Source organism: Chiloscyllium punctatum, chromosome 44 (assembly GCF_047496795.1).
Source record: "Chiloscyllium punctatum isolate Juve2018m chromosome 44, sChiPun1.3, whole genome shotgun sequence".
NCBI classification, from domain to species: Eukaryota; Metazoa; Chordata; class Chondrichthyes; order Orectolobiformes; family Hemiscylliidae; genus Chiloscyllium; species Chiloscyllium punctatum.
The window spans coordinates 18,936,779-18,963,278 of NC_092782.1; the positions used below are offsets into that span (position 1 = coordinate 18,936,779).

General features: G+C 39.8%; 1 protein-coding gene across 5 annotated transcripts in view; it reads right to left on the reverse strand.

Annotated features, from left to right (window-relative positions):
• cdk17 (cyclin dependent kinase 17) overlaps positions 1 to 26,500 on the reverse strand; it is a 224,285-nt gene that overhangs the window by 127,541 nt on the left and 70,244 nt on the right. For all 5 annotated transcript variants that reach the window (XM_072562405.1, XM_072562402.1, XM_072562406.1 and 2 more), the window contains one exon: positions 13,494 to 13,642. In XM_072562405.1, coding sequence (XP_072418506.1) covers positions 13,494 to 13,620 — 127 coding nt within the window. In that variant the 5' untranslated portion in view covers positions 13,621 to 13,642. The remainder of the gene's footprint in view (positions 1 to 13,493; positions 13,643 to 26,500) is intronic.

Here is a 26,500-nt window from a genome sequence, read left to right on the forward strand (position 1 = left end):
TTGGCCTTCACAGCCCTCTGCATCAATGAGTTCCTCTGGCTGAAGAAATTGCTCGTCATCTCAGTCCTAAAGGGTTGTCCCTTTATTCTGAGACTGTGCCCTCAGGTCCAAGTCTCTCATACTATTGGAAACATCATCGACCATATCCATTCTAAACAGACCTCTGTGTATCCTCTACGTTTAAATCAAAGCTTACCCAGACTCCCTCCAATCCTTTTAAACTCCGAGTACAGACCGAGAGTCCTCAGCTGCACTTCATAAGACAGGCTTTCCCCATTTAGAAAATAGTGTATACCTCTCTATTCTTCTGACCAAAATCTATAACCTCAAACTTTGCCACACTGTATTCTATCTGACAGTTCTTTGCACACTCGCCTAGCATGTCCAAATCATTCTACCGTCTACCTGATGCCTCAACATTATCTGTCCATCCATCTATCTTGTGTTATCTGTAAACTTAGCAACAATGCCCTCAGTTCCTTCATTGAGATCGTTAATGTATAATGTGAATAGTTATAGTACCAACGTGGACTCCACTTGCCACCGACTGCCATCTTGAAACAGACATCTTTATCCCTTCTGCTTTCAACCAATTAGTCAATCCTATATCTATGCTAGTACCTTGCCCGTAACACCATGAGCTCTTATCTTATTTAGCAACTGCCTGTACAGCACCTTGTCAATCTAAATAGATCATGTCCACTAGCTCTCCTTTGTCTAACTTGCTTGTTACCTTCTCAAAGAATTCTAGCAAATTAACTAATCAAGTCTCCGCTTGCTGATTAGATTAGCTACCTAATCCAATTCTACTTTTTAGCACCAAATCCATAGACTTGCAGGTTACAGTGCCTCCGATGTAGTTTCAAACTCTTTATAAATGAAGGGTTTCCCACCTCAACCACCGAACTGCGCAGTGGATTCTAGACACCCACCGCCCTCTGGATTTCTATTGATTCCTACCTCGCAATAGGTCCTTTATGCCATCAAATGCTGCCTTGATATCAAGGACAGTAACCTTACAATACCTATAGGCAAAAATAAAATCACAACACCAGGTTACAGTCCAATGAGCTTATTTGGAAGTAAAATCTTTTGAAGTGCTGCTCCTTCGTCTAGTAGCTACTAGCGACCTGACAAAGGATCAGTGCTCCAGAAGCTTGTATTTCCAAATAAACCTATTGAACTATAACCTGGTGTTGTGTGATTTTTACTTTGTCCACCTCAGTCCATCCACATCACGAATACCTCTGGGGTCAGTTCATTTGTTCATATTTGGATGAAGGCTATAATGAGGTTAATACTAGAACCAAACGAAGCTACTATCATTTTGCTGATGATGGAGCGTAGACTAGGTCAGTAGTTGGCTGGGTTGAATTTGACCTCTTTTTAATGGACAGGGTACACTAGGAAATTTTCCACACTGCTCAGTGGATATCAATGATGAGGCTTTTACCAAAATAGTTTGCCTAAGGGGTGCAGTAGAAGTCTTCAGTACTTTTGTCAGAAAATTATCAGGGCCCATACTCTTTCAAGTATCCAGTGCCTTAGGTGGTTTCTGACAGCACCTAGAATGAATTCAATTGACTGAAGACCGTGATACTGGAAACATCAGGTTATGCTGGGCGGCACAGTGGCTCAGTGGTTAGCACTGCTGCCTCACAGCACCAGGGTCCCAAGTTTGATTCCCTCCTCGGGCAACTATCTGTGTGGAGTTTCCACATTCTCCCCGTGTGGCTGCGTGGGTTTCCTCCGGGTGCTCCGGTTTCCTCCCACAATCCAAAGATGTGCATGTCAGGTGAATTGGCCATGCTAAATTGCCCATAGTGTTAGGTGCATTATTCAGAGAGGAAATGGGTCTGGGTGGGTTACTCTTCGGAGGGTCAGTGTGGACTGGTTGGGCCGAAGGGCCTGTTTCCACACTGTAGGGAATCTAATCTAATGCTACATCACCCATTCAGTAGTTCTGGATGAAATTAGGCTTTCTTTCTTGCAGATTTAGGTGTTGCCCATATAACTATCACAGCACCCCATCACCCACCCCAACTTATCATTGAGGATTTGAGGGTTTTGATATTTCCTCCTCCTGTTAGTTGTTTAATGTTCCACCACCATTCACAATGGGATGTAATAGGACTGCAGATCTTACCTGTTGATTGTGGAGTCACTTGTAGAATCTGTCTATCTCATGCTGCTTATGCACTTTGACATGCACATACTCCTGAGGTGTAACTGGATTGAGTTGACACCTTTGGTTTGATGGTGATGGTAGAAATGCCAGACTACGAGGTTACAGACTTTGGTTGAGTAAAATTCTGGTAACGTACAACACCTTGTGGATGCCTAGCTTTGAGGTGTTTGATCAGTTCAAAATCTATCCTGTTTAGCATACTATAATGGTGTACAATACAACAGAGGCTATCCTAAGTTGAAAATAGAGTTTTGTCTCCACAAGGACTATGTGATGATAACTACAATCAATACCATTATAGATGGATGCACTTGGGACATTATTTTAGCGAGAATGCAAGAAAGTAAGTTTTTCCCTCTTGTTGGCTCTCTCCCCTCTTGCCATAAACCCCATCGCCCATTAGGACTTGCCCAGTTCAGTCAGTATTGGTGCTACAGAATGACTATTGGTGAACATTGAAGTCATCAGCCAGAATTTATTTTGTATCTTAGCCACCATTAGTGCTTCTACTAAGTGGTGTATAACATGGAGTAGTACTGAATCTTCAGCTTGTGGGGAGGGCAAGGGATGAGTAAGGTCCCAAAGGTAGAATCAGCTGGAGATTTTCTTGCCCATGATACCATGAGATGGGAGTCCAGTATCAATCTTTAGAAATCCCAGAAGAACTTCTTTTTAACTGTGCCACCACTTCTTTGAGTCTGTCCTGCCATAGCCAAGATTGTGATGGTGGTGTACGGTATGATCCTGTGATTACATTGTTCAAAAACTGTTGTTTGGGATAGCTGTCCCATTTTGGCACAAGACTTCAGATATTAGCAAGGAGGACTTTTCATGAGGGCTGGATTTGCCATTGTCATTCTAGTACAATATGATCCATTGAGTGTCATTCCTTTTCTTAAGCTCTGTAGCAGTAAAATACATCTGAGTGGTTTACTATGTCTCTTCAGAAGACATTTAATAATATTGTTTGGAGTCATCAGGGAAGGATAGCAAATTTTCTCCCCAAATGGACACAAGTGACAGCATTCTCGGATTTATTTCTCAGGGCAATATTGCTCACTCCCTCAGGGCAAAATTTAAACAAAGCTTCACAGTTAATAGCTAATTATCATTAACTGGCGCATTAGCATTCTCAATGGCACACATGCATCAAAGTCCACTTGACAACCAATCATACAGTATGAACTTTCCTTTAACTGGATAAGAGTGCGAGCAGCAGCCGAGTTTAAATGAACCCGGAAGGCTACAGCTAAGGTAAGACAGTTTGTTTTAAAATTACTTACCGGTAGCGGGAGCAGCAGGGGAAGTGACGACGACCAGAGGGGCAGCCGGGAAGGAAAGCAGTGAGTATATAAATCAGGAAGGCGGCTAAACCTGAGACTCTACAACTGTAGTGTCTCCCACCTGCCCTCCTCCTCTAACCCCCTTATTAAGTACTCTGGGTTTTTTTTAAGGTAAGGATTTTCTATTTCTTTATCAGTGATTGGTTAAAAAATTACTTTTTTGTTTATCTATTAATTGGTTTTTAGAAAAAGACTATAGTAGAGAGGTATCAGAAAGTATTTTAACTCAAACCTGTACAAAGTAATAAAGTAATTAACTAAGCAGAGATGGCTGGGCAGGTGGTGTGCTGTAACTGTATGATGTGGGAGCTGGCTGATCCCATTGTGAATGGCAGTGACCACATCTGCAGCAAGTGCTGGTTGCTGGAAGAACTCCGGATCAGAGTTGATGATCTGGAATCTGAGCTTCAAACACTGCGGCACATCCGGGAAGGGGAGAGTTACCTGGACGCTTTGTTTCAGGAGGCAATCACACCTGGGAGATTAAGTAAGTCACATTCAGTTAGTGATCAGGGACATCAGAATGTGACTGTAAGTGAGGCAGGTAGGGGGAATCGGAGTTCAGGAGCCTCAGCCCTTGACTTGTCCAATAGGTATGAGATTCTTGCTCCCTGTATGGATGAGAAAAAGGGCTCTGGACAGGATGAGCCAGCTGACTACGGCACCATGGTGTAGAAGGCCATTCAAGAGGGGGGAGCAAAAAGACAAGTAGTTGTTATAGGGGATTCTATAATTAGGGGGACAGATAGTATCCTTTGCAAGCCAGATCAGGAGTCTCGCATGGTGTGTTGCCTGCCCGGTGCCAGGGTGCGGGACATCTCTGACCGGCTTAAAAGATATTGGAGCGGGAGGGGGAGGATCCAGTTGTTGTGGTCCACGTTGGTACCAACAACATAGGCAAAGCTAGGGTGGAGGACCTGTTTGGGGATTATCTAGCACTAGGAAGGAAATTGAAGTACAGGTCCTCAAGGGTCATAATCTCCGGATTACTGCCCGAGCCACGTGCCAATTGGCATAAGGATAAGAAAATTAAGGAAGTAAACACGTGGCTAAGGGATTGGTGTGGGAAAGAGGGATTCCACTTCATGGGGCATTGGCATCAGTTTTGGAACCGGGGGGATCTGTACCGTTGGGATGGTCTCCACCTGAACCGATCAGGTAACAATGTTCTAGCGAAGAGGATAAATAGGGTGGTCAGTAGGACTTTAAACTTCTGAGTTGGGGGGGGGAAGGGAAAGTGAAAGCGACAGGGAGTATGGAGTTAAATGGAAAGATAAGCGGCAGGATAGCATATGTGCAGGCAGATTTAAACTGAGAGACTGGGAATGCAGCAAAAAGGAAGGATAAAACTTAGGACATCTTATGACTTCCAATATCTCTAATGATAAGAAAGTTAGCATTAAGGCACTTTGCCTGAATGCTCGTAGCATTCGTAACAAAGCAGATGAACTAATGGCACAGATCATCGTGAAAGATTATGATGTGGTAGGCATCACAGAGACGTGGTTACAGGGGGGTCAGGACTGGCAGTTAAACATCCAAGGGTTTTCAACTTAGACAGGGAGGTGGGCAGAGGGGGCGGGGTTGCCTTGTTAGTTCAGAACAAAATTAAATCTATGGCACTGAATGACATAGCGTGGGATGATGTGGAGTCTGTGTGGGTGGAATTGAGGAACCACAAAGGCAAAAAAACCATAGTGGGAGTTACGTACAGACCTCCTAACAGTGGTCAGGACCAGGGGCGCAACATGTACCGGGAATAGAGAAGGCATGTCAGAAAGGCAAGGTCACAGTGATCATGGGAGACTTCAATATGCAGGTGGACTGGGTAAATAATGTTGCCAATGGATCCAAAGAAAGGGAATTCATGGAATACTTACATGATGGCTTTTTGGAACAGCTTGTCATGGAGCCCACAAGGGAGCAGGCTATTCTGGACCTAGTGCTATGTAATGAACCAGACTTTATAAAAGATCTTAAAGTAAGGGAACACTTAGGAAGCAGCGATCATAATATGGTAGAGTTCAGTCTGCAGTTTGAAAGAGAGAAGGCAAAATTGGATGTAATGGTGTTACAGTTAAATAAAGGTAATTGTGAGGGCATGAGAGAGGAACTGACAAAAATAGACTAGGAGGCAGAGCCTAGCAGGGAAGACAGTTGAGCAAAAATGGCAGGAGTTTGTGGGTAAAATTGAGGACACTGTACAGAGGTTCATCCCCCAAGAAGAGAAAGATTATCCGGGGAGGGATTAGACAGCCATGGCTGACAAAGGAAGTCAGGAAATCTATCAAAGAGAAAGAGAGATCCTATAAAGTGGCCAAGAGCACTGGGAAATCAGAAGATTGGGAAGGCTACAAAAACAAACAGAAGATAACAAAGAGAGAAATAAGGAAGGAGAGGATCAAATATGAAGGTAGGCTAGCCAGTAATATTAGAAATGATAGTAAAAGTTTCTTTCAATACATAAGAAACAAACGACAGGCAGAAATAGACACTGGGCCACTTCAAACTGATGCTGGAAGCCTAGTGATGGGAGATAAGGAAATAGCAGGAGAACTTAATAAGTACTTTGTGTCAGTCTTCACAGTGGAAGACAAGAGTAATATACCAACAATTAAATGGAGTCAGGGGGCTGAGTTGAGTATGGTTGCCATTACAAAAGAGAGTGTGCTAGAAAAGCTAAAAGGTCTTAAAATTGACAAATCTCCTGGCCCCGGTGGGCTACATCCTAGAGTTCTGAGGGACGTGGCTGAGGAAATAGAGGCGGCTTTGGTTGAGATCTTTCAAAAGTCACTGGAGTCAGGGAAAGTCCTGGATGATTGGAAAATCGCTGTTGTAACCCCCTTGTTCAAGAAAGGATCAAGACAAAAGATAGAAAATTATAGACCAATTAGCCTAACCTCAGTTGTTGGTAAAATTCTAGAATCCATCATTAAGGATGAGGTTTCTAAATTCTTGGAAGAGCAGGGGCGGATTAGAACAAGTCAACATGGATTTAGTAAGGGGAGGTCGTGCCGGACAAACCTGTTGGAGTTCTTTGAAAAGGTGACAAGTAGGTTAGACCAGGGAAACCCAATGGATGTGGTCTATCTAGACTTCCAAAAGGCCTTTGATAAGGTGCCACATGGGAGGCTGCTGAGCAAGGTGAGGGCCCATGGTGTTCAAGGTGAGCTACTGGTATGGAATGAGGATTGGCTGTCTGACAGAAGGCAGAGAGTTGGGATAAGAGTTTCTTTTTCGGAATGGCAGCCGGTGACAAGCAGTGTCCCGCAGGGTTCAGTGTTGGGGCCGCAGCTGTTCACATTATATACTAATGGTCTGGATGAAGGGACTGGGGGCATTCTAGCGAAGTTTGCCGATGATACAAAGTTAGGTGGACAGGCAGGTAGTACTGAGGAAGTGGGGAGGCTGCAGAAGGATCTAGACAGTTTGGAAGAGTGGTCCAAGAAATGGCTGATGGAGCAAACGTGAGGTCTTGCACTTTGGAAAAAAGAATACAAGCATGGACTACTTTCTAAACGGTGAGAAAATTCGTAAAGCCAAAGTACAGAAGGATCTGGGAGTGCTAGTTGAGGATTCTCTTAAGGTAAACATGCAGGTTGAGTCCGTGATTAAGAAAGCGAATGCAATGTTGTCAATTATCTCAAGAGGGTTGGAATATAAAAGCTCCGTAGTGCTACTGAGAGGTTATAATGCTCTGGTTAGGCCCCATTTGGAGTACTGTGTCCAGTTTTGGCCCCCACACCTCTGGAGGGGCATACTGGCACTGGAGCATGTCCAGCGGAGATTCACATGGATGATCCCTGGAATGGTAGGTCTAACATATGAGGGACGGCTGAGGATCCTGGGATTGCATTCATTGGAGTTTAGAAGATTAAAGGGAGATCTAATCGAAACTTACAAGATAATACATGGCTTGGAGAGGGTGGACGCTAGGAAATTGTTTCCGTTCGGCGAGGAGACTAGGACCCGTGGACACAGCCTTAGAATTAGAGGGGGTAAATTCAGAACAGAAATGCGGAGACATTTCTTCAGCCAGAGAGTGGTGGGCCTGTGGAATTCAGTGGAGGCTGGGACCCTAAATGTATTCAAGGCAGAAATTGATAAATTCTTGATGTCACAAGGAATTAAGGGCTACGGGGAGAATGCGGGTAAGTGGAGTTGAAATGCCCATCAGCCATGATTGAATGGTGGAGTGGACTTGATGGGCCGAATGGCCTTACTTCCGCTCCTGTGTCTTATGGTCTTATAATTCTTACAACTTGTTCTGATTTGAGCAACATGAAAAATTGTGGAAAAAAACCTTCTCAGCAATACCCAATTTCAGATTTGTTAACTGGATTCTAATTCCACCAAGATATGTCCCCGGAAAATGGAATTGTGCAAGTGTATAGATTAATAGTCCAGTAATATTATTATGATCCCACCACCTCCCATAGCTTGCTAATAAGATGAGGGTTTCTCTCCACAAGTTCAGGTGTTAAGTAGATTGCAAAGAGAATGACCATGCTGTCAGTCCACTTTTGGAACCTGAAGTTAAATCCACTCACTCTGAAGATCAGTTAAAAAAATTAACACTAAATGCACTTCATTAACTCGGAACTTTCAGAAATGCCTCCTCTGAAATCAATGGTGTCATCAAAAAGATGATGAAAGAGAAAATGAATATTTGCATTTACAAAAACAAAATTAATTTGCTAATATCTCAAATGGAAAATATATAATTAAATTGCACTTGCACACAATTCTAATACTAATTATCCTGCCCAGCACTCCACAAATGACTGGTAGAAGAATATTCAAGTAATTAATAACCTGATTTCTCAAATGTTCATAGCTACTGTTTTAAAGATTTTCAGAATAAATCTGTTTTAATTTGGATTGAATTTTGCTGTTCAAAACTAGTCTATGGAAACTGGCAATATTCCCTCTAATTATTTTTGGAGTGCATGGGTAAGTCATTTAAGTCAGCGTCACTTGAAATTTTCAGCACAGCTACATATGTGCAATTCCTAAGGAGCTAACTTGTGCACAAATGCTTGATTACTTGGAACATTGATTATAGTTAAAGGATGCACTGGAGTAAAAAAAATACACACTCTTAGCTAATAAATAAACATCTAAAAAGCATTTGGTAGGCTAAATAGACTTCTTAAGTTTTCCGAGTTCCTATGGTTCCACAGATTTTATCTTGGAATTCTACCTTGTAAACCACTCTTGTTCTAATTAGGCTTACATAAAAAGTACTTAAATAAATACTAGAAGAGGGCAAAAGCAGAAGGATCTGAAGCCAGTCATCAACATCAAAGGAGTAAGAGAAAGAAGGATCCAGAAACCCTCACAAACTTCTAAAAGAAATAAAGGAGGACCCAATGCTTCTGAACAAAATGAGGGGGAGGGGGATGGGGATGGGGTCAGCTTCATAATTAGTGGGAGAGTGCAAGGTCAGCAGCTTCTCAAACAATGCAAGAGAGCACAGGGACAGCAACTTCAAAAAGAGAACAGTGAACCCACATGAGAAGGACAGCAGGAGATAAAGCGAGAGGCAAACCTAATTCAACGTATTTTTGTCTGCTAGGAGTGAAATACACTGTCACAGGAAAACGGACAGCTGATTGGTGGATATTTCTTCCATGATTGATTGGTCAAGAGGTTGAAATCAATGGACATGATTGCAGTTGAATAGTAGAGTTATCGTTTAAAATATTTAACATCCAAATGAACTAATTCAATAGAATAGATATAGTTCAGCAGCCAATGTGCAGCAGCTGTAGTATGCGAGAGCTGCAGCTGTCGATGCAATCCAGAGTGACCACATCGGCACTAAGTGGTGTGCGTGTGCGTGTTTGTTGCGAATATAGGTGTGTATAGGTGGGACCAGGAAAGAGATTTTGCTAAGTGCTTACAAGCAGCTCAGAACCAAATTAAAAATCAGAACCATACAGGTAATAATCTCCACATTACTACCTGAACCATGTACAAATTGGCATAGCGTAAATAAGATTACAAAGTTAAATATCAGGGTTAAAGATTAGTGTGGAAGAAATGTGGGTTCAGATTCAATCGGCACTGGCACCAGTACTGGAGAAAGCCAGAACTATTACAAATTTAAAGTCATCAGTGGGGCAGGAAGGAGGCTTCAATTGAAGAGTTTAAATACTCAAAAAGAAACGAGAAAACAGGTGTAGATTAATGAAGAGATGAACTATAATCAAAGTGTGAATCAGAGAATCCCTACAGAGTGGAAATAGGCCATTGGGCCCACCATGTCCATACCGACCCTCCGAAGAGTATCCCACACATACACATTCCCCTATCCTACTCCTCTACATTTAGGAGAAAGTGAGGACTGCAGATGCTGTAGCTCAAAATCGAAGTGTGTGATGCTGGAAAAGCATAGTGACAGAAAAGATTGCAGTAATTAGAAGCAAATGTGGAAGATGCTGGAGAAGCTTAGCAAGTCTGGCAGCATTTGTGCAGAGAGAAACTGAGTTCAGTTTCAGACTGAAAAATGTTAGAAAATGTCTTTTTATGCTATTGACAGAAACAGAGAAGGAGCAAAGGAAACAGATGGAGTAGAGGCCCAGTGTAAAAATCAGAGGGATTGTCAATGGTAGAAAGAGAAAACGTGATGTAAAATAGGTGCAAATTAAAGTGTGAAAGGGAGAGAACAGGTCCTCTCTACTGAAAGAAAAAGTAAACAACACAGGAACAAGGTAAGACTGGAAGGTGGGAGGTGGAGGAGGATATAAGGAAAATCAAGAACAGACATTGTGCAGTCAGTGTTTAAAGTTATGGAATTCAATGGTGAGAACGAGAGGCTGTAAAGTGCCTAAGCAGAAAATTCGGTGGTGATCTTCAAGCTTGCATTTTGCTTTGCTGGTACATTGCTTTCGGCCCAGGACCAAAAAAAACATTTGGACAAGCTGAGCCAGTGGGCATGTTCACGGCAAATGCAGTATAAAGTGGATAAATGTGAGGTTATCCCGTTTGGTCACAAAAAACATGAAGCCAAATGAATATCTAAATGGTGATAAATTGAGAGAGACCTGGGTATCCTTGCACACCAATTGAAGGAAGAAAGAATGCAGGTGCAGCAGGTGTTAAAGAAAGTAGTTTGTATGTTGATCTTTAAGTGCAAGAGGAAGAGTGTCTTCTGCAATTATGCTCGGCTTTGGTGAGACCACACCTGAAATGTGTGCACAGTTTTAGTCTCCTTGTCTGAGGAAGTTGTACAGTGAAAGTTTACCAGACCAATTCCTCGGATGGTGGGATTGACATGTGAGGAGAGTTTGAATCGGTTAGGATTAGAAGAATTAGAGGGACCTCACAGAAATATATAAAATTCTAACAAGATTAGACAGGGAAGATACAGGGAGGATGGTCTCAATGGCCCAGAACCAGAGGTCATAGGTTAAGGATACTGGAAATAATTTAGGACTGAGATGAGGAGAAATTCCTAACCAGAGAGGGACAAGCTTATGCAACTTGCTTTCACAGAAAGTAGTCGAACATTGCATGATTTCAGAATATTATTATGGAAGTAGATAGAGCATTTGGGACTAAACGGGTTAAAGGAAATTGGGGGGGATGGGAATACTAGGTACAGGTTATTAAATTGGATGATCAGCCATTGCAACAATAAATGGCAGAGCAGGCCCAAAGAGTCAAATGGCATACTCCTGCTCTTATTTTCTATTTCTATGAAACTTTAGCATGACAGCAAGGTGGTTTATTGAAATGGCAAGCATGGTCAGGGTCATTTCTACTGGCAGAGCAGGGATGTTCTGCAAACCTAGTCTGATTAAATTTAAAGATGCACTCGTAAAATACTGCCTCACCTGGAAAACATGTTTGAGGTCTTGAACACTGAAAAGGGAGGACATGTAATAGGCAAGTGTTACACCTATGATTACATGGAAAGTTGCCATGGGGGAGTCCGCACGTGTTATGTCTGATGGAGAACTGGATCAGGGTACTGTGGAAGCAAGGGTACCTGCAGAATGCTTGCAGTGGAGGAGAGAAAAAAAAAATGGGTTTGGTGGGAAATGCTGCTTGAGGTGCTGAAAATGGCAGAAAATGGTCCTTTGAATGAGGAGATGACAAGGGTGGAAAATAAAGGCATGGGGAACGTTTTGTTGTTCTGGGAAGGAGTGGAAGAACATTGCGTAGGCAAAGAGCCAGGAAATGAATCTGACACAACTGAATCCCCTGTTCACCAGTGGGGACAGTGAGGAAAAAGATCGCTGAGAGTCAGCTCCACCAATAGTGACATCTGAACAGATGCAATTGAGAGAGAAAAGCTGAGAGAATGGAATGCAGTAGAAATTAGAACTGGAGTAAATAGAAGTAGTAAGTCAAACTTAAGGCTCAATATCTAAATGCACACAGCATTATAACAAGATAGATGAGCTGAATCATAAATAGAAATTAATAACCCTTTGTCAGAAAGCTTTAACTCTGTTTCTCTTTCTACAAACGCTATCAGACCTGACCTTTCTCAACCGTTATGCTTTTGTTTCAGATTTATTTTATTATATTTACAATGTTAAATGCCATTTAAATGCATGGCAAGTCAACTAATTTCACTGTCACTTTCAACTCCTCACTTTGCAAGTTCTAGCCTCTTCATGGAATGCATCTGCTTTCCATTCTTACTTCTTTGAATGCTTTGGCTTTGAAGTTGCGAGCAGCCCCAATACTTCATCTTTTTTTCCCAAGATACCCAATTCTTTTACCCATTTGTTTCAAATTTCCCAGTTCATACACTTGGACATTTTTGTTTACTTTATGCATCTAGGTGCTTATTTCATAGAACTGTACATTCATTCTAATATACCTGAGGCAGATCTTCAAAACAACTATTCAGATATTCTCACTCCCCTGCTAATGTCCATAGTCTGTATTTTCCCTCCTTTCTATTGAATTGATGTTTGAATGTCACAGCTCAAATCTATTTTCACCAGCCAAACAAAGTGCCTACAGACACCTTCTCAGCTCAAAGAAGAGCAATTCCAACTTCTGTTGTTGTTCCAATAACTTGAGCCCTTCATGCTTGGAATGCTTCTAATAAATTGTCTCCAGACTGGAAACTGTAAAAGAATGAAAGTGAGCTGATAACCCGGCACTGAGACCAATTTTTACGTGGATATTTTTAGGTCTGTTCCTAGCAAGCAAATGAGAATAACCTTTAAAACTGAGGGAGCATGAAGACAACACTCCCAATCCTCGTATCTGCTCACCACCTCCACGGCTGGTGGGGGTGTTGGTGTTGAGCAGGCAGTACCTCAAATAGAATATTGAAAATGATTAACCATTTTCACTTGAAGACATAACTCAAGGGGCCTGTCATCAACTGGTGTTTGGACATCTGGCAGTGCGCAGCCAAGTCTCTCCAATCAAATTATTGCTGGATTCATATTGCAGCCAAGAGAGGATAAACCGCTACTGCAGTAAATGGAAAAAGTATGGCCACAGTTTTAAAAGCAGTTGACACTGGAGCTTCCACTTCTCCACTGACCACAATTCAATGAACAGTATTTCAGGTGAGGGCTAACACATGATTTGTAACAGCTTAGCAAAATGTTCTTGCTTTTGCACTTTATGCCTTTATTAATAGAGTGATCATTTATTGTAGTCAATCAAGTAACATCTCACAGAAACATGACAAGCTTTAAGCTGTTAACGGTGCAGAAAATTACATGAAGCAGAATAAATTTGTCCAAAATTCACAGTCTGGATTGAATGACTAAAATTAACTTTTGCTTTCTCATAAATGATGAAAACTGCTGTGTCGTCACAGAGTCTGATTTTAAAAAGTTACCTCAATCAAAAGAATAGGTAGTGATTTATGTCCAGGATTCTATTCAAAACTGAATATTACAACAGACAACAATCAAATAAATCACTTAACAAATATTGCATTACGTTGATTCTAAACCTTTCCTAAAAAGATAACTCACCATTATCTTTATTGCTATTTTCTTCAATGGTCATTTGCTCTGCAAGCTCAGACAGAGACTCATCAATTGTTTGGCTGCCTCGCAAGGTCAGAGAAAGTCGTCGCTTGAATTTTTTCATCTTTTCCATGAAATTCTTTATTCATAGAAGCCTGAAATTAAACATATTACTTTCAGTTAGTTGGCAGCTCATTTAATTCCATCAGTTTAAAAAATTGAAGGAAGTGCAGCAGGATTCAGCTTCACTTCAATAAAGCAAATAAAACTTTGCTGGAAGTTCTTTTCTTCATATATCAACTGAAACAAAAAAAACTTACATATTGTCATTGTTATCTGAATTTACAAGACTTTCCCAAATCACTGAAGCTCAAAAGAATTTACAGAAATTGGAAAAGTCTTTCTCCAGAGGGCATATCAACCCAAGAAATCCAAGGTGTGGACTGTTTTCACACATTTATCCCATTCTAGCCAAAATTCCCACAAATAGGAATGGGAGATGGAATCCTGAAATCTGGTCCTGCACATCATTTTTAAAGCTTTTCCATTTCTATTCCAATCTAGATGGTGACATGGTACTCTGACTTTCATCTCAGTTGATGCTAGAATCCAGTATTTGGAAGAGGTTTCAAACTAAGGAGGCCTCCCACATCATCCCCTCCAGTATCTTCCCCCTTTATGGATGTGAAAGATCCCTGTGGTACCGTTTGATGAGGAGTAAGATAGTTTTCAGGGTTCTGCCTGATATTCATCTTTCAACTCACTCCATCACAGATTATTTCATCACTTGCCTCATTCCTTTTGTTGTGCACATACTGACCACCTTATCTCCTTGCAAAGTAATAGTAACAACAGTTCAAAAGCACTTTTTTTGAATGGTAAACCACTTTGGGACCTAAATGGTGCAATATGAAGACAGGCTCATTGTTATTTTACAATGAAATAAATAAAGCTTTATTCAATTAACATAATGAAAACTGGGAACAACAATGCTTCCCATTTATTTTGACATCTGGATCAGGTCTTCAGCTCTGTGTAGCCTAGATTTTAAAAGAACAACAGAAGAATTGATAAGCATAAGTAAATATACACTTAGGATCATGTTTTTGTTCTCCCCATTTATCACAATGCCACAATGAACACACTGCACTTGCGTCTGAGCAAAGTAGTATAAAACTGGTTTCAAACTGATCTTTAATGGTTAAGAATTGCATTATGCCACTAATTGATTCAATGTCTAGCTGTCTAGCCTTCACTTCCCTGTCAGCCAATATACGAAGTTTGGCTTCTTTATGCCAGTCAGTTTGACTACAAAATTAATACTTGCCACCTAACTTAGACAGAACTATAAATTTAAGGAATTTCAGACATATCAGCAAAGGGATTAATACCTGTGAAGGCATATCCTGCTCAAGCTGTGATTCAGGCTTTTCATAAGCACTCCCACTGAAACCATTTTGAAACATCTGCAGACCAGGACCTAACCAATCCAACACAAGCTGACTTTGTTGGGTTAGCACACATTTACAAATCTTGTTATAACAGGACCCAGGGTAATGCTTTTCAATTTATTCTGGTTCCAGACGAGAATTCTAATTAATTAAGCTCCCCGCTGAAGAGGGATAAACATCTACTCTCTTAGATGGCCGCAACAAGTTTAACTTAAAATTGATTACTTGACTTGAGTTTATCTTCTTCCTAGACCCCAATTAACTTGTGTTTTAATAGGAGCCAATTTAACAAGTTGTACTTGAGTTAGCAAAGTACATTTAATAATAATTATCTGCAAAACGAAATACTAACATAACACATTACCCTATTTTTAATCTTTGGATAATTCCAAAAAGATAAAAGTTAAAAGTGAACAATTTACAGAGTAGTATAGGAATTGTTTGTAAAGAGTGAATAGCTTAACATTATCGTTGTTAGTGATGGTTACTAGTAGGTTTGACATTGATAGTTGGAACAGTTGGTTTCACAATCCTTAGTTACAGATTGTTGAGATTCTGTAGTTCTAATTTCTTTTGAGCACGACTGAATTCCAGCAAGGAGAGAGGTTCCTTTTGTTTGACTGCTAGCGAGCTGACCTGTAGCACTTAGTGAGAATTTGGAATTGTTTTGCCACTCTCTACACAGTCAATATACATATTGTTGTCCCCTATTGTCTGATGCAGTATCAGTATGGCTGTTCCAAATTCTGAGATAATCATTCTCGGTCTCATTTTTTGGCTCACAGAAGATCAATGGTTTCCTATTTCTCCTGAATGTCCCTTCAGTTACCCTGACATTATAAGGACTGGCTGATGTTTCTCTGATGACCATGGTTTCTGACTTTATACTCAGGTTAACAGAATTTTCACCATATCTGGAATAGTAGCACCTCTGCAGCTTTTTGCTGTTGATTTTTCCTAGATACTTTTGCCTTTTTTATATGGTCAGATTATAATTGGCTTGAGATTCCATTCTAAAATATGTATATCTGTTTTTAAACCTCCTTTGCAATTCTGCTGGGAAGTATTCACTTCTTAATGACATTACTCTGTAACCAAATAGAGATAGTTTCTATTGTGTGGTTCTTGCGCATTATTGAATTCACAATTTTGACTTCTCTTTCTGCTTCTTCATTCAATTGAAGGTGAAGGACTTATCACCCAGTTGATGCCTGCCTCCAAAGTGAACTTCCCAAAATTCTCGTCCATGAGTTGAAGTCCATTGTCCTACACTAATTCTTCCAGGAAACAGTGTACTACAAAGATCCTTTTCAATGCTCTGATCATTGACACTGCCGTGGTGAAATGAAGTCTTGCCACTGTAGGACTAAATACATCTATCTGCTAAGATTCTAATCTGTTACTAGCCTTTTTCATCACTTCTTTGGAAATCTTGATGAAAGCATCGGCTCTGTTGGCACTTGGTTATGTATGGGACACAGCTGACGACAAAAGGCTGCCTTTCGGAATAATAGGTCACCACACAAGGTCTTCCAGTTACTCTTTTCTATATCCTCTCAACAGATACAATATTCTTTTCATACTGTTGTACCACCCTACTTCTAAATTAATTGCACTACTAATTTATGAACTTGCAAAATTACTTCAACAAGGGTACAATTTTTTCTGAGGACTTCTTTTGGGATTTTCTAGAGGGCTACTTTTTGGTTTACAGGGCTTCCTTTTCATTTTCACTAGGTCACGTTATGAATACAAATGTTATGTATGCATGTAGACATAGGTGGGTTTTAGATTACACATAATTTGAAAACATTGACTTTCTAGGCAGCACTCCATTTAACTTTGTTTGACAGCATTCCATTTAACTTCCTTTGCAGCAAAACAACTGATACACAAAATATCACCCACTCCTTCATCAGGTGGTTGTATTCTGCTATCTTATGCATTAGTTAAATTTATTTTGTCTTAATTTATTTTAATTAATAAATCTCATCTCTGAATAAGCTTTAACACTGCTAGTAAAGCATGCAACAAGCTATTTGGAAGGTGAATGGAATGTTAGCCTTTCCCACAACAGGTTTTCAGTTGAGAAGTAGTGAGGTACTGCTTGAATCGAACCTGGAATCATATGTCAGTTTTAATTTCCTTATCTCAGGAAGGATATCATTCCAGTAGAGAGAGGCAACAAAGCTGTACCAGAGTTGTTTTGAGGACTGTTTTGAGGATTGTCCTGTAAAGACAGTGGGCAAATTGAATCTGTATTCTCTAGAATACAAAATACTTAAAGGGATGGACAGGGAAGATGGTGAGCAAGTCGTTTCTTCTCATTGGGGAAATGAAGAACCAGGGGACATAATAAAAATGAGGAGATATAATTTAGAACTGAGAATAAAAGATTTATTTTTAATTTAGAGAGTTGAGAATCTTTGGAATTCTCCACACTAGAAGGCTGTGGAAGCTCAGTCTATGAGTACGTTTAAAAGAGAGGTTGATAAATTTATGATTTCCAACAGCATAAAGAGTTATGTGGATAGTTTGGGTAAAAGGTTTTGAAATAAAAACATGGAGATCATTTTGCGCTTTCAATGTAAAATAATAATGTGGCTAGTAACCCAGGACTCCAGGTTAATGTTCAGGGCACATGGGCTTTCATACCTAAGTGGCAGATGGAAAAAATTGAATTCAATGAAAATCTGGAATTAAAGCTAACTGAATGGTAACCATGTAACTACAGTTTCAATTGACATATATAAAAATGTATTTCTTCTTGGGAAGTGGGTGTTGCTGGCTTGGCCTTTTGTCGTCCATTACTAATCACTGTTTGCATTGTTTGGCTTGCTACAGCCATTTCAGAGGGCAATTGAGAGTTAACAACATGGCAGTACGTCTGGCGTCACATACAGGCCAGACCAGGTAAACATGACAAATTTTCTTCCATAAAGGGTAATAGTGAACCAGATGGGGTTTTACAAGAATTGGTAGTGGTTACATGGGTCACCATTAGGTAGCTTTTAATTCCAAATTTTCATTGATTTAAATTTCACCATCTGCCACGGTGGAAGTCAAACCCCATTCCCCAGAGCATTAGCATGGATCTCTGAATTACTAGCCCTGTAATACTACCACTACACCACCAATCCACCCTTAAAGTCCGACCTGGTTCATTTTAGGGAAGGGAATCCACCCTGTTTACCTAATCCGGCCTACTCACATCTCCAGACTTACAGCGACGTGAATGATTCTTAACTGCCTTCTAGGCAATAAATGCTGGCATAGTCAACGATGCCTTCACTCTTTCAACAGAAAAGGCTGGGAAATGCAGGTGTCCAAAGGGACCTGGGTGGTCTTCTCCATAACCCTGCTAAGTTAGCAAGCAGATGCAATAACCAGTTAGAAAGGAAAACAGTTTGTTGGCATTCATTTCAAGTAGATTTGAGTAGAGGAGTTGTTGCAGTTGCACAGCACCTTGCTGAGACAACACAGGGGAGTAGTGTGTACAGTTAAGGTTTTGTTACTTAAGGAAGGAGATGGGGATGGAGATCAAATGAGGTTCACTAGATTAATTCATAGGATGATAGGAAGAGAGGAGAGATTGAGGAAACTGGGTCCATACTCCATAAGGTTTTCAAGGATGAATGGTAATCACATTGAAACTTACAAAATTCTTACATGATGCAACAGGGTGGATGCAGATAGACTGACTGGCTGAAAATGTGCTAAGACCAGGGATATAATTTCAGTATAAATGGTAGGCCTTCTAAGGCTGAGACAAGAAAGAACTTCTTCATTCAGGGCCGGTGAATCTTTGAAACTCCCTTCTCCAAAGGAAACTCAAATCACTGATCATGCTCAAGACAGAAATTAATTGATTTCTGTAGGTCAGTGCATTAAGAGATATGGAGAAAGTGGCATTGAGGTAGCAGATCTACTATGACCTAACTATATGGCAAGACAGGCTCGGTAACCTATTCCTAGGTTTCTATGCACAAGGTCAAAATATTATCCCTCATCTTATAAATCAATTCGCCTATAAAAGCAGTTTAAGACCATATTCATACTCACAATGTCTTCAAGCCATTGCTCATGCATCTTTAGAGATCAATGCACTATAATGCCAAGATCATTCTCTACCTTTTAAAATGCTTCCCTCAAGATGGTGTACATTGGGCATTCGCCCTGCCCACAACCATAAGCAGGCGAGGAGAAATCTCCTTTTTGAGGGCAATTAATCTTTGGAATTCTCTATCCCAATCAGCAAGCGAGATCAGGTCACTGAATATACTCAAGGAAACATCTGTCGACAATGAAGCTAATTCGCCCAACACCAATAAATGGTCTGCATGAAAGTGTCCACAATCTTAACACTTACAGCAGTCTTCATATGTGTAATTGTGCAGATTATATCCCAAATTACATCCAAATTATTGATAAAAACCAGGACAGATCTGCAAAACATGCACAATGAAATTGCAAGTTTATCACAACAGTATTTTTCAAAATGGGTTTTGAGTGCATTAAGGCACCACTCACCTTACACAACCCACCAAAAAAAACTAATCTAAAACAGACTAAAAAATCTAAATCAATCTTCTTCTTTGTTTTAACTTGTTCTTGGATGTTACTGGTTAGGCAAGCATCCATTGTCATATGTTGGTTAGACCAGGTAAGGATGACATAAAACTAGATGGGCTTTTAACAACGATCAATATGGCTGCCATTAGGTTAGCTTTGAATTCAAGATTTTACTGAATTCAAATTTCACCATCTACCATGGTGGGATTCAATGTCCCAGAACATCAGCCTGGATTTCTGAATTACAGTTCAGTGACATTACTATTATACCACCACCTCCTCAATACCTAATAAAGAACAATGGTCCCACTTGTAAGTGCTCACGAGTCACCAAACTGAAACAGAACAAAATCTATCTGTAATTGTTTTTAACCCACATTCTACTGTGCATTACATTATATGCTCTGTACATTTGCAGTAGTACCAAAGACTTTGACATTGTAGAAAAAAAACATCTTGTTTTCTGCCTTACCAAAAGGATTTTTTTAACAAGTCAAAACAGGCAACATACTACTGAACTTCCCTCATCCGACACCTTGGTGACTTCAAGATAGGACAATTAAATTTATAAGTAACAACCTCCTTTAACATCAGTAATGATTCTCTCATGCATCTGTCAAACTAATGAACCGATAAATATCAATTAAGTTCTTCTTGGAATTTTCCTTACAATGTTGGGAACCATATTAGCCTCCTTCTGGGTTGGAAAATACAAGTTGGAGGCTTAATATGCTCCAGTAGACATGTCCCATCTTACAAAGGACCCTTGGATGGAACTTATCCAACTCAGTTGCTTTATTTTTATGCTCTTTATTCTATTAGTGTGGATGGGAGAGATCTCGAACTGTTTGATTTTTCTCCTCTTTAAAAAAATCTCTGCTTACAGACTAAAGAAAGTTTTATCTGTTCCAATTTTTGAAATAGTCTGCAATTTCACCAAATCCTCAGCTTGTCATATCCAATATAAAAAGTGATCAGGTACAAACTCATTTTAGGGTTAAACAGAAGTATGGATTATTCACTTATTGAAACTCTGAATGCTTTTCACAACACAAACACACATACAAAGGTTGGGGGAAAAAGTACTTTATAACTAAAAATAACAATTTTTTTGGTTTTTCATTGGGGATGAGGGTGTCACTGACAGGACTAGCATGTTCCACCACCCCTAATTGCCCTGAAGAAGGTGGTGATGAACTGACTCTTGAACTGCTCCAGCCCTCAGGGTTTAGTGTCACCTACAACACTGTTAGGGAGAGAGTTGCAGGATATTTATCTAGATGCAGTGAAAGTGCAATATAATTCCAAGTCAGGATGCTGTGTGGTTGAGGGGACTTGCAGGTGGTGTTCCCATGCAACTGTTGCCCTTGACTTTCTAAACCACAGGGTTTGGAAGCCCCTGTCAAAGAAGGTTTAGAGAATAATTGCAATATATCTTGAAAATGGTACACATTGCTGCCAGTACGTGTCATGGTGAAGGGAAAAGACGTTGAACAATGCACTGGATGGGGTGCCAATCAAGCAGGATGCTTTGATCTGGATGGCATTGAGCTTGAATGTAATTGGAGTGACATTCATCCAGGTAAGTGAAGAGTACTTCTTCACATTTGCGACTTGTGGCTTATGTCCTGCTGGTAGTGTACAGTTGTGTTTTTACAATAATCAATGATAAGTTGCTAGATTACCATTATCCAGACAGCTTTATAGTTTAGATTTATTAACTTTATTCAAATTTCACTAATTGGGTTTGACCCCCAAGGCATTTGCCTAGCCCTATGGATTACAACTGCAATGACATTACTACTACTCCATTAATGTCCCAGTTATGTTATTTCTTCTTTATATTAAAAAATGCTCTAAACTTTTGTTATAAACAATTGTATAATGCAGGGGTTTTCAAGCAGCATGCCATAAGAACTGTGCAAGGTCTGCTGCTAAACCAATGTAAAAGAAATCTAAAACATTAATTTGATTCTTTAGCTTGTTGTATGCACCGTATTGAAAACTTCTCTAGTAAACCTCTAACTATAGTATATGCAAGTATATGTAATGTTTACGAGCAATCAATTCAGCTGAAGAAAGTGGGTGTGCCATGGAACTGTTTGGCTCATTGAACTGTGCCATGTTTCTGAAAAGTTTGGGAACCATTGGTGTACAATATCCACTGACAGTATCTAAATTTGACTCTAAAATTAACTGCAAAAATATGCTAAAACTACTTAATTATAAATCCAAAACATATATTTCATCATACTGATTCAAAGGATAATAATAATGGATTGAGGTTTTTCGCTCAGTTAGTTCAAATACTGTCAACTGTGTACATGTGAGACTGAATGTAGTAATCCTTTATTTATCTTTTATCAGTTCAAACCCATCTCCAGCTTGTGAATTTAAAGTAATACATCAAATTAAATTTCTGAATATACTTAGACACATTTAGGATCACCTCTCAGAGGTATCCTTTCCATACCGAAAATTTCAAGTTCCCCCATACTTTTCTGATGACTCGGATTCCTAGCACTGGAGATCAGATACAGCTGTTCTCTGAACAGTTTCTAACTTTTGACAACCAGAATTGGATGCAATTTTCAACGGTCCTACCTGTCCAGAGCAAAGAGTACAATGATTTAACTTTGTACTTCAACATTCTATTACTGTCTTTTTTTGATTGCTACATTTAGGTAGAAACGTTTAAGTCTAGTCTTGAAACATCTCTTTCAACGTCACCTTCAGATAATTCAATACTATTCATCAAATATGTACATCATTTATTTTTCTTTGAGTACGTAACTAATTTCATTTATATCAAATTTCATCAGTCCGTGCTTCACTTTCTTCTAGAGTTTCAAATCATTCAGCAAGTTTTGAGCTTTCTTCATAGTTTGGTATAAGCTTTAAATTGGACTGCCTCACATAAATGGCCTGGATTCAGAAAACTGATGCAAAGCACAAAGCAGTAGTGAGCCTCAGCAACAAGCCCAATCAGGACTTCGTACCAGCCGAAAAGATTTTTCCAACCCATACTTATCATTACCCAACTTTGAGCTAGTTTTTTATTTAAATGCATTCAGAGTTTCATTACATTGTCTTGAAATCACTTTATTTCATTACTTTTACATGGAAGGAAAGCAAGACTAACAAATCCGTATTTATGGTGTTTAACATCTTTTTAAATCTGACTATCACATGACTATTTCAAAATTGTTGCCATCTTCTCAGAGTTCAAAGAGTCCTCCAAAATTGTCAGTGTGTCACAACCACACTCTTGATGTTTCAGTACACTGGAAAAATATCTATTTCAAAAGATTTATTTGTTTTATACCAGTTTAGTCTGCTTCAAACCTTACCTCATTTAAAGTGAAGCTATTGATACTTTAATCGGGATAAGTTCAAAGATGGCATTTGCTAATATTTTTCCATTGAATACTTGTAAGAGGTATTAATACAAAACATTCAGTACTTTGTATTCATCTGGTTTCAAAATGTTTGCATCGTCTTGTGATATTCACACTTTTTCTGATTACCATGTGGGATTATTTATTTTTTATTTGTATTCTGGACGTCAGCTTACATGCAATTTTTCTTCAAAAACTCCTCAGCAGGGGTCATCCCTTAAATATTTTATAGTAATACCAATGAACCCCTCTATTTTGCTGCCCTCAAGGATTTCTACAAGCAATTATTTTCTCTTTGATTTGAATTCATAAAATAAATTTTCCATGACTATTTTCACCACCAGGCATTGATAACCATCATTCTGGATTAGTGGTGCTGGAAGAGCACAGCAGTTCAGGCAGCATCCAACGGACCCCCATTCCCCTCAGCATTGATGACCATCAGCCCATTTGCTGAATGGAACACTTGAAAACATTCTACCTGACAACTGTCCCAATGCATTCCCTTTGGGGGAAAAAAAAATAAAAATTGAACCAAAACACAGCTATAATATGAGGGGTTCTTGTGATGCAGCCGTAGTGTCCCTATCACTGGACCAGGAGGCTCTCGTTAAAGCCCTACCTGAGCATGTAACAAAATCTCTGGATAGGCTGATTAGGAAATATCTGCAACATTAATGATTCACACAATATTATAGATAACAAAGCAACAGTGGAGTATGCTAGCATAAGATTCAGCAATTTTTGCTATACAAGTGGTGGAAAATATAGTCATGGGGGAGGTTTCAATAAGATATTAGCAAGTTTAAGTTTTCTTCAAGGCTACACTGCCAATGCAACCATTTGCAGTAATGACATGAATAGCAAAAAGATTGTTTAAAAAGATTGTTTGTTTACAAAAAGGCAGACTCTCTCTCTCGCACACCAGAGAAGAGTTGGAATTAAAAGCTTAGATCCAGTCAAGTGATGATTCAAACTGACCAGGTGCTGTGGGCAAAAGAGGCAATATCAATTTGAAAAAAAGGGTCAGTGTAAAGAATTAGGATGGAACACAAAATGGTTCTAAAAGGAAAAAGCTGGAGAGGTGGAAGACTATGAGATTATCAGAGGATTATAGGGATATAATTAAAACACTGGATTAGTGGTGCTGGAAGAGCACAGCAGTTCTGGCAGCATCCAACGAGCAGCGAAATCGACGTTTCGGGCAAAAGCCCTTCATCAGGAATAATAGACACACTAAAGAATTGTGCCAATGTGCCACTACCAGGCCAGTGGTATAACCTTTACAACATGGAATGATGCAGAGAAGTTTCAGGAAGAGGGATGGAACCACTGACTCTAAGCCAGGCTTCTGGCATCTGTCACAAGATGTAAAGCAGACCTGGACAAACATCAGCCTGGGCCACATGCAGCCACAAGAGCTTCCAATTCAGCCTGTGGCTGTAGCATTGATGAACGTAGTGCACATGCTCAATTGTTCCTGGTCAGTTGGAGAAAGGAGCTGTGAAAGTAAAATATAGGTCCCAGAAAACTTCAAGGAATGTACTTCAGAACAATGGAAGTACTTCTAGCTAAACAGGAATTGGACAGTGATTGAAGGCCAGAGGTAAGTCTTCCATGAAAACTGCAGCTACCATTATAAAAGGATAAATGAACAAAATTATCGGTTAAAAGTTCAGTAATTTTGATTTTTAAAATATTTTTGCAAATATTGATGCTGTAATGTCAAAACTTCAATTTATTTGTAAATGTAGAGGAATGGGTCTGGGTGGGTTGCTCTTCGGAGGGTCGGTGTGGACTTGTTGGACCGACAGGCCTGTTTCCACACTGTAAGTAATCTAATCTAGTCTAGTCTAATCTAATCTAGTCTAGTCTAGTCTAATCTAATCTAATCTAAATGTTACCACAAGCAAATGTGGTGTAACATTTGGAGATCATAACTCAGTGTTTAGTTGTTGCTGCACTTCTGAAAATAACCGTCGAAAAGATATCTTAGCCGGAGGATGGTGTCCAACCCTCCTAGATTTCAGTGCATGATTCCATACTTAAAAGTGGTTGTCTCATGTTTCAGGTTGATTGTTGTGGGAATACAATGTATTCGATATTTTCAACATTTAAATCTTGTGCATTCCAGTATGCACTCATGCATTGCCCCCAGAATGAATAGAAGGACATAATGTAAGAATAAATGAGAGGTGATCATGTAGTGAGCAATGTCACTGAATTAGTTATCCAGAGTTCCAGACTAATGTTCTGAGAACATGCATGCAAATCCCACCATGGCAGACAATGTAATTTAAAATCAATAACAAAAGAAGTCTGAAATTAATACCTATCTTACTGGCAATTGTGCAACCAAGGTTGACTACAGTTCTAAAAAACGCATTGCTCACTAATGTCCCTTTGTTACTGATCAAACAGCACTTAACAGTTCTAGTAACCTGCAGGACCTGTTGACTCCAGAAAAAAAAACGAATTCAAGAACAGAGATAACTGCCTCTGACATCCGCAGTACTTGACCAAGCTTGGCAGCAAAAAGTCTAATACGTCAATTAATGGGAGTTTGGGATGTGGGAGAGGGTGAGCGTGAGGAACAGGCTTGCCTGATACCTAACACATTAGAAACAACATGCTATACACAGATCTAAGAGATTCACAAATGGATCAATTGAGAGCTTTTCAGTACTGCCACTTCCAGTTGTAAATAGTGATGGATAATTAACTAACCAGAGAAGGTGGCTCCACAAAAGTACCTGTCACCAATTGTTCCTTTTGAGATTTATTATTCTTTGATTCTATCCTTGAATGCAAGAAGAGGGTTGATCACTTCACAGATGTATCAAATACTGCTAGGGTGATAAGTAATTAGGAGGATCACACTAGATTACAAGAAAATGATCAATGGCAAACAGAATTCAATGTGGATAAAATTTTGGGTGATGCACTTGGGCAGGACACACAAGGCAAGGGAAAACATGATTGGTAGGATCCTGGGAAGCACCTAGAAGCAGGAAGGTTATGTTAGAACTGTAGATAACATTGGTTAGGCCACAGCAAGAGTATTATGTTCAGTTCTGAAACTCACATCATAGTATGAATGTGATAGTATGAGAGATGGTGCAGAGGAGATTTATCAGGACGTTACCTTGGTTGGAGAGCTTCAGTTATAAAGAGAAACTGGACAAACTGGGGTTGTTTTCCTTGGAGAAGGTTGACAGAGGACATGATTGAGATGTATAAAATTAGGAGGGGAAGACAGGAAGAATCCATTTTCCTTACTGACAAATCAATTACTGGGGACACAGATTTAAGGTAAGGGGCAGAATGCTCAGAGATGCAAGGAATTTTTTTCATCCAGAGGGTAGTGGGAATCTGAAACTCACTGCCTATAAGGAGGATAGAGGCTGAAACCCTCAGAATACTGAGAAAGTATTTAGATGAGCACATGTGATTCCAAGGCAGTCAAGGCGATGGGCCAAGTGCTGGAAAATGGAATTGGAATACTTAGATGGTTGTTTTTGACTGGCACAGATTCAATGGACTGAAAGGTCATTTTCTGTGCTGTAGGTTTCTATTACTTTAAGACTATGAT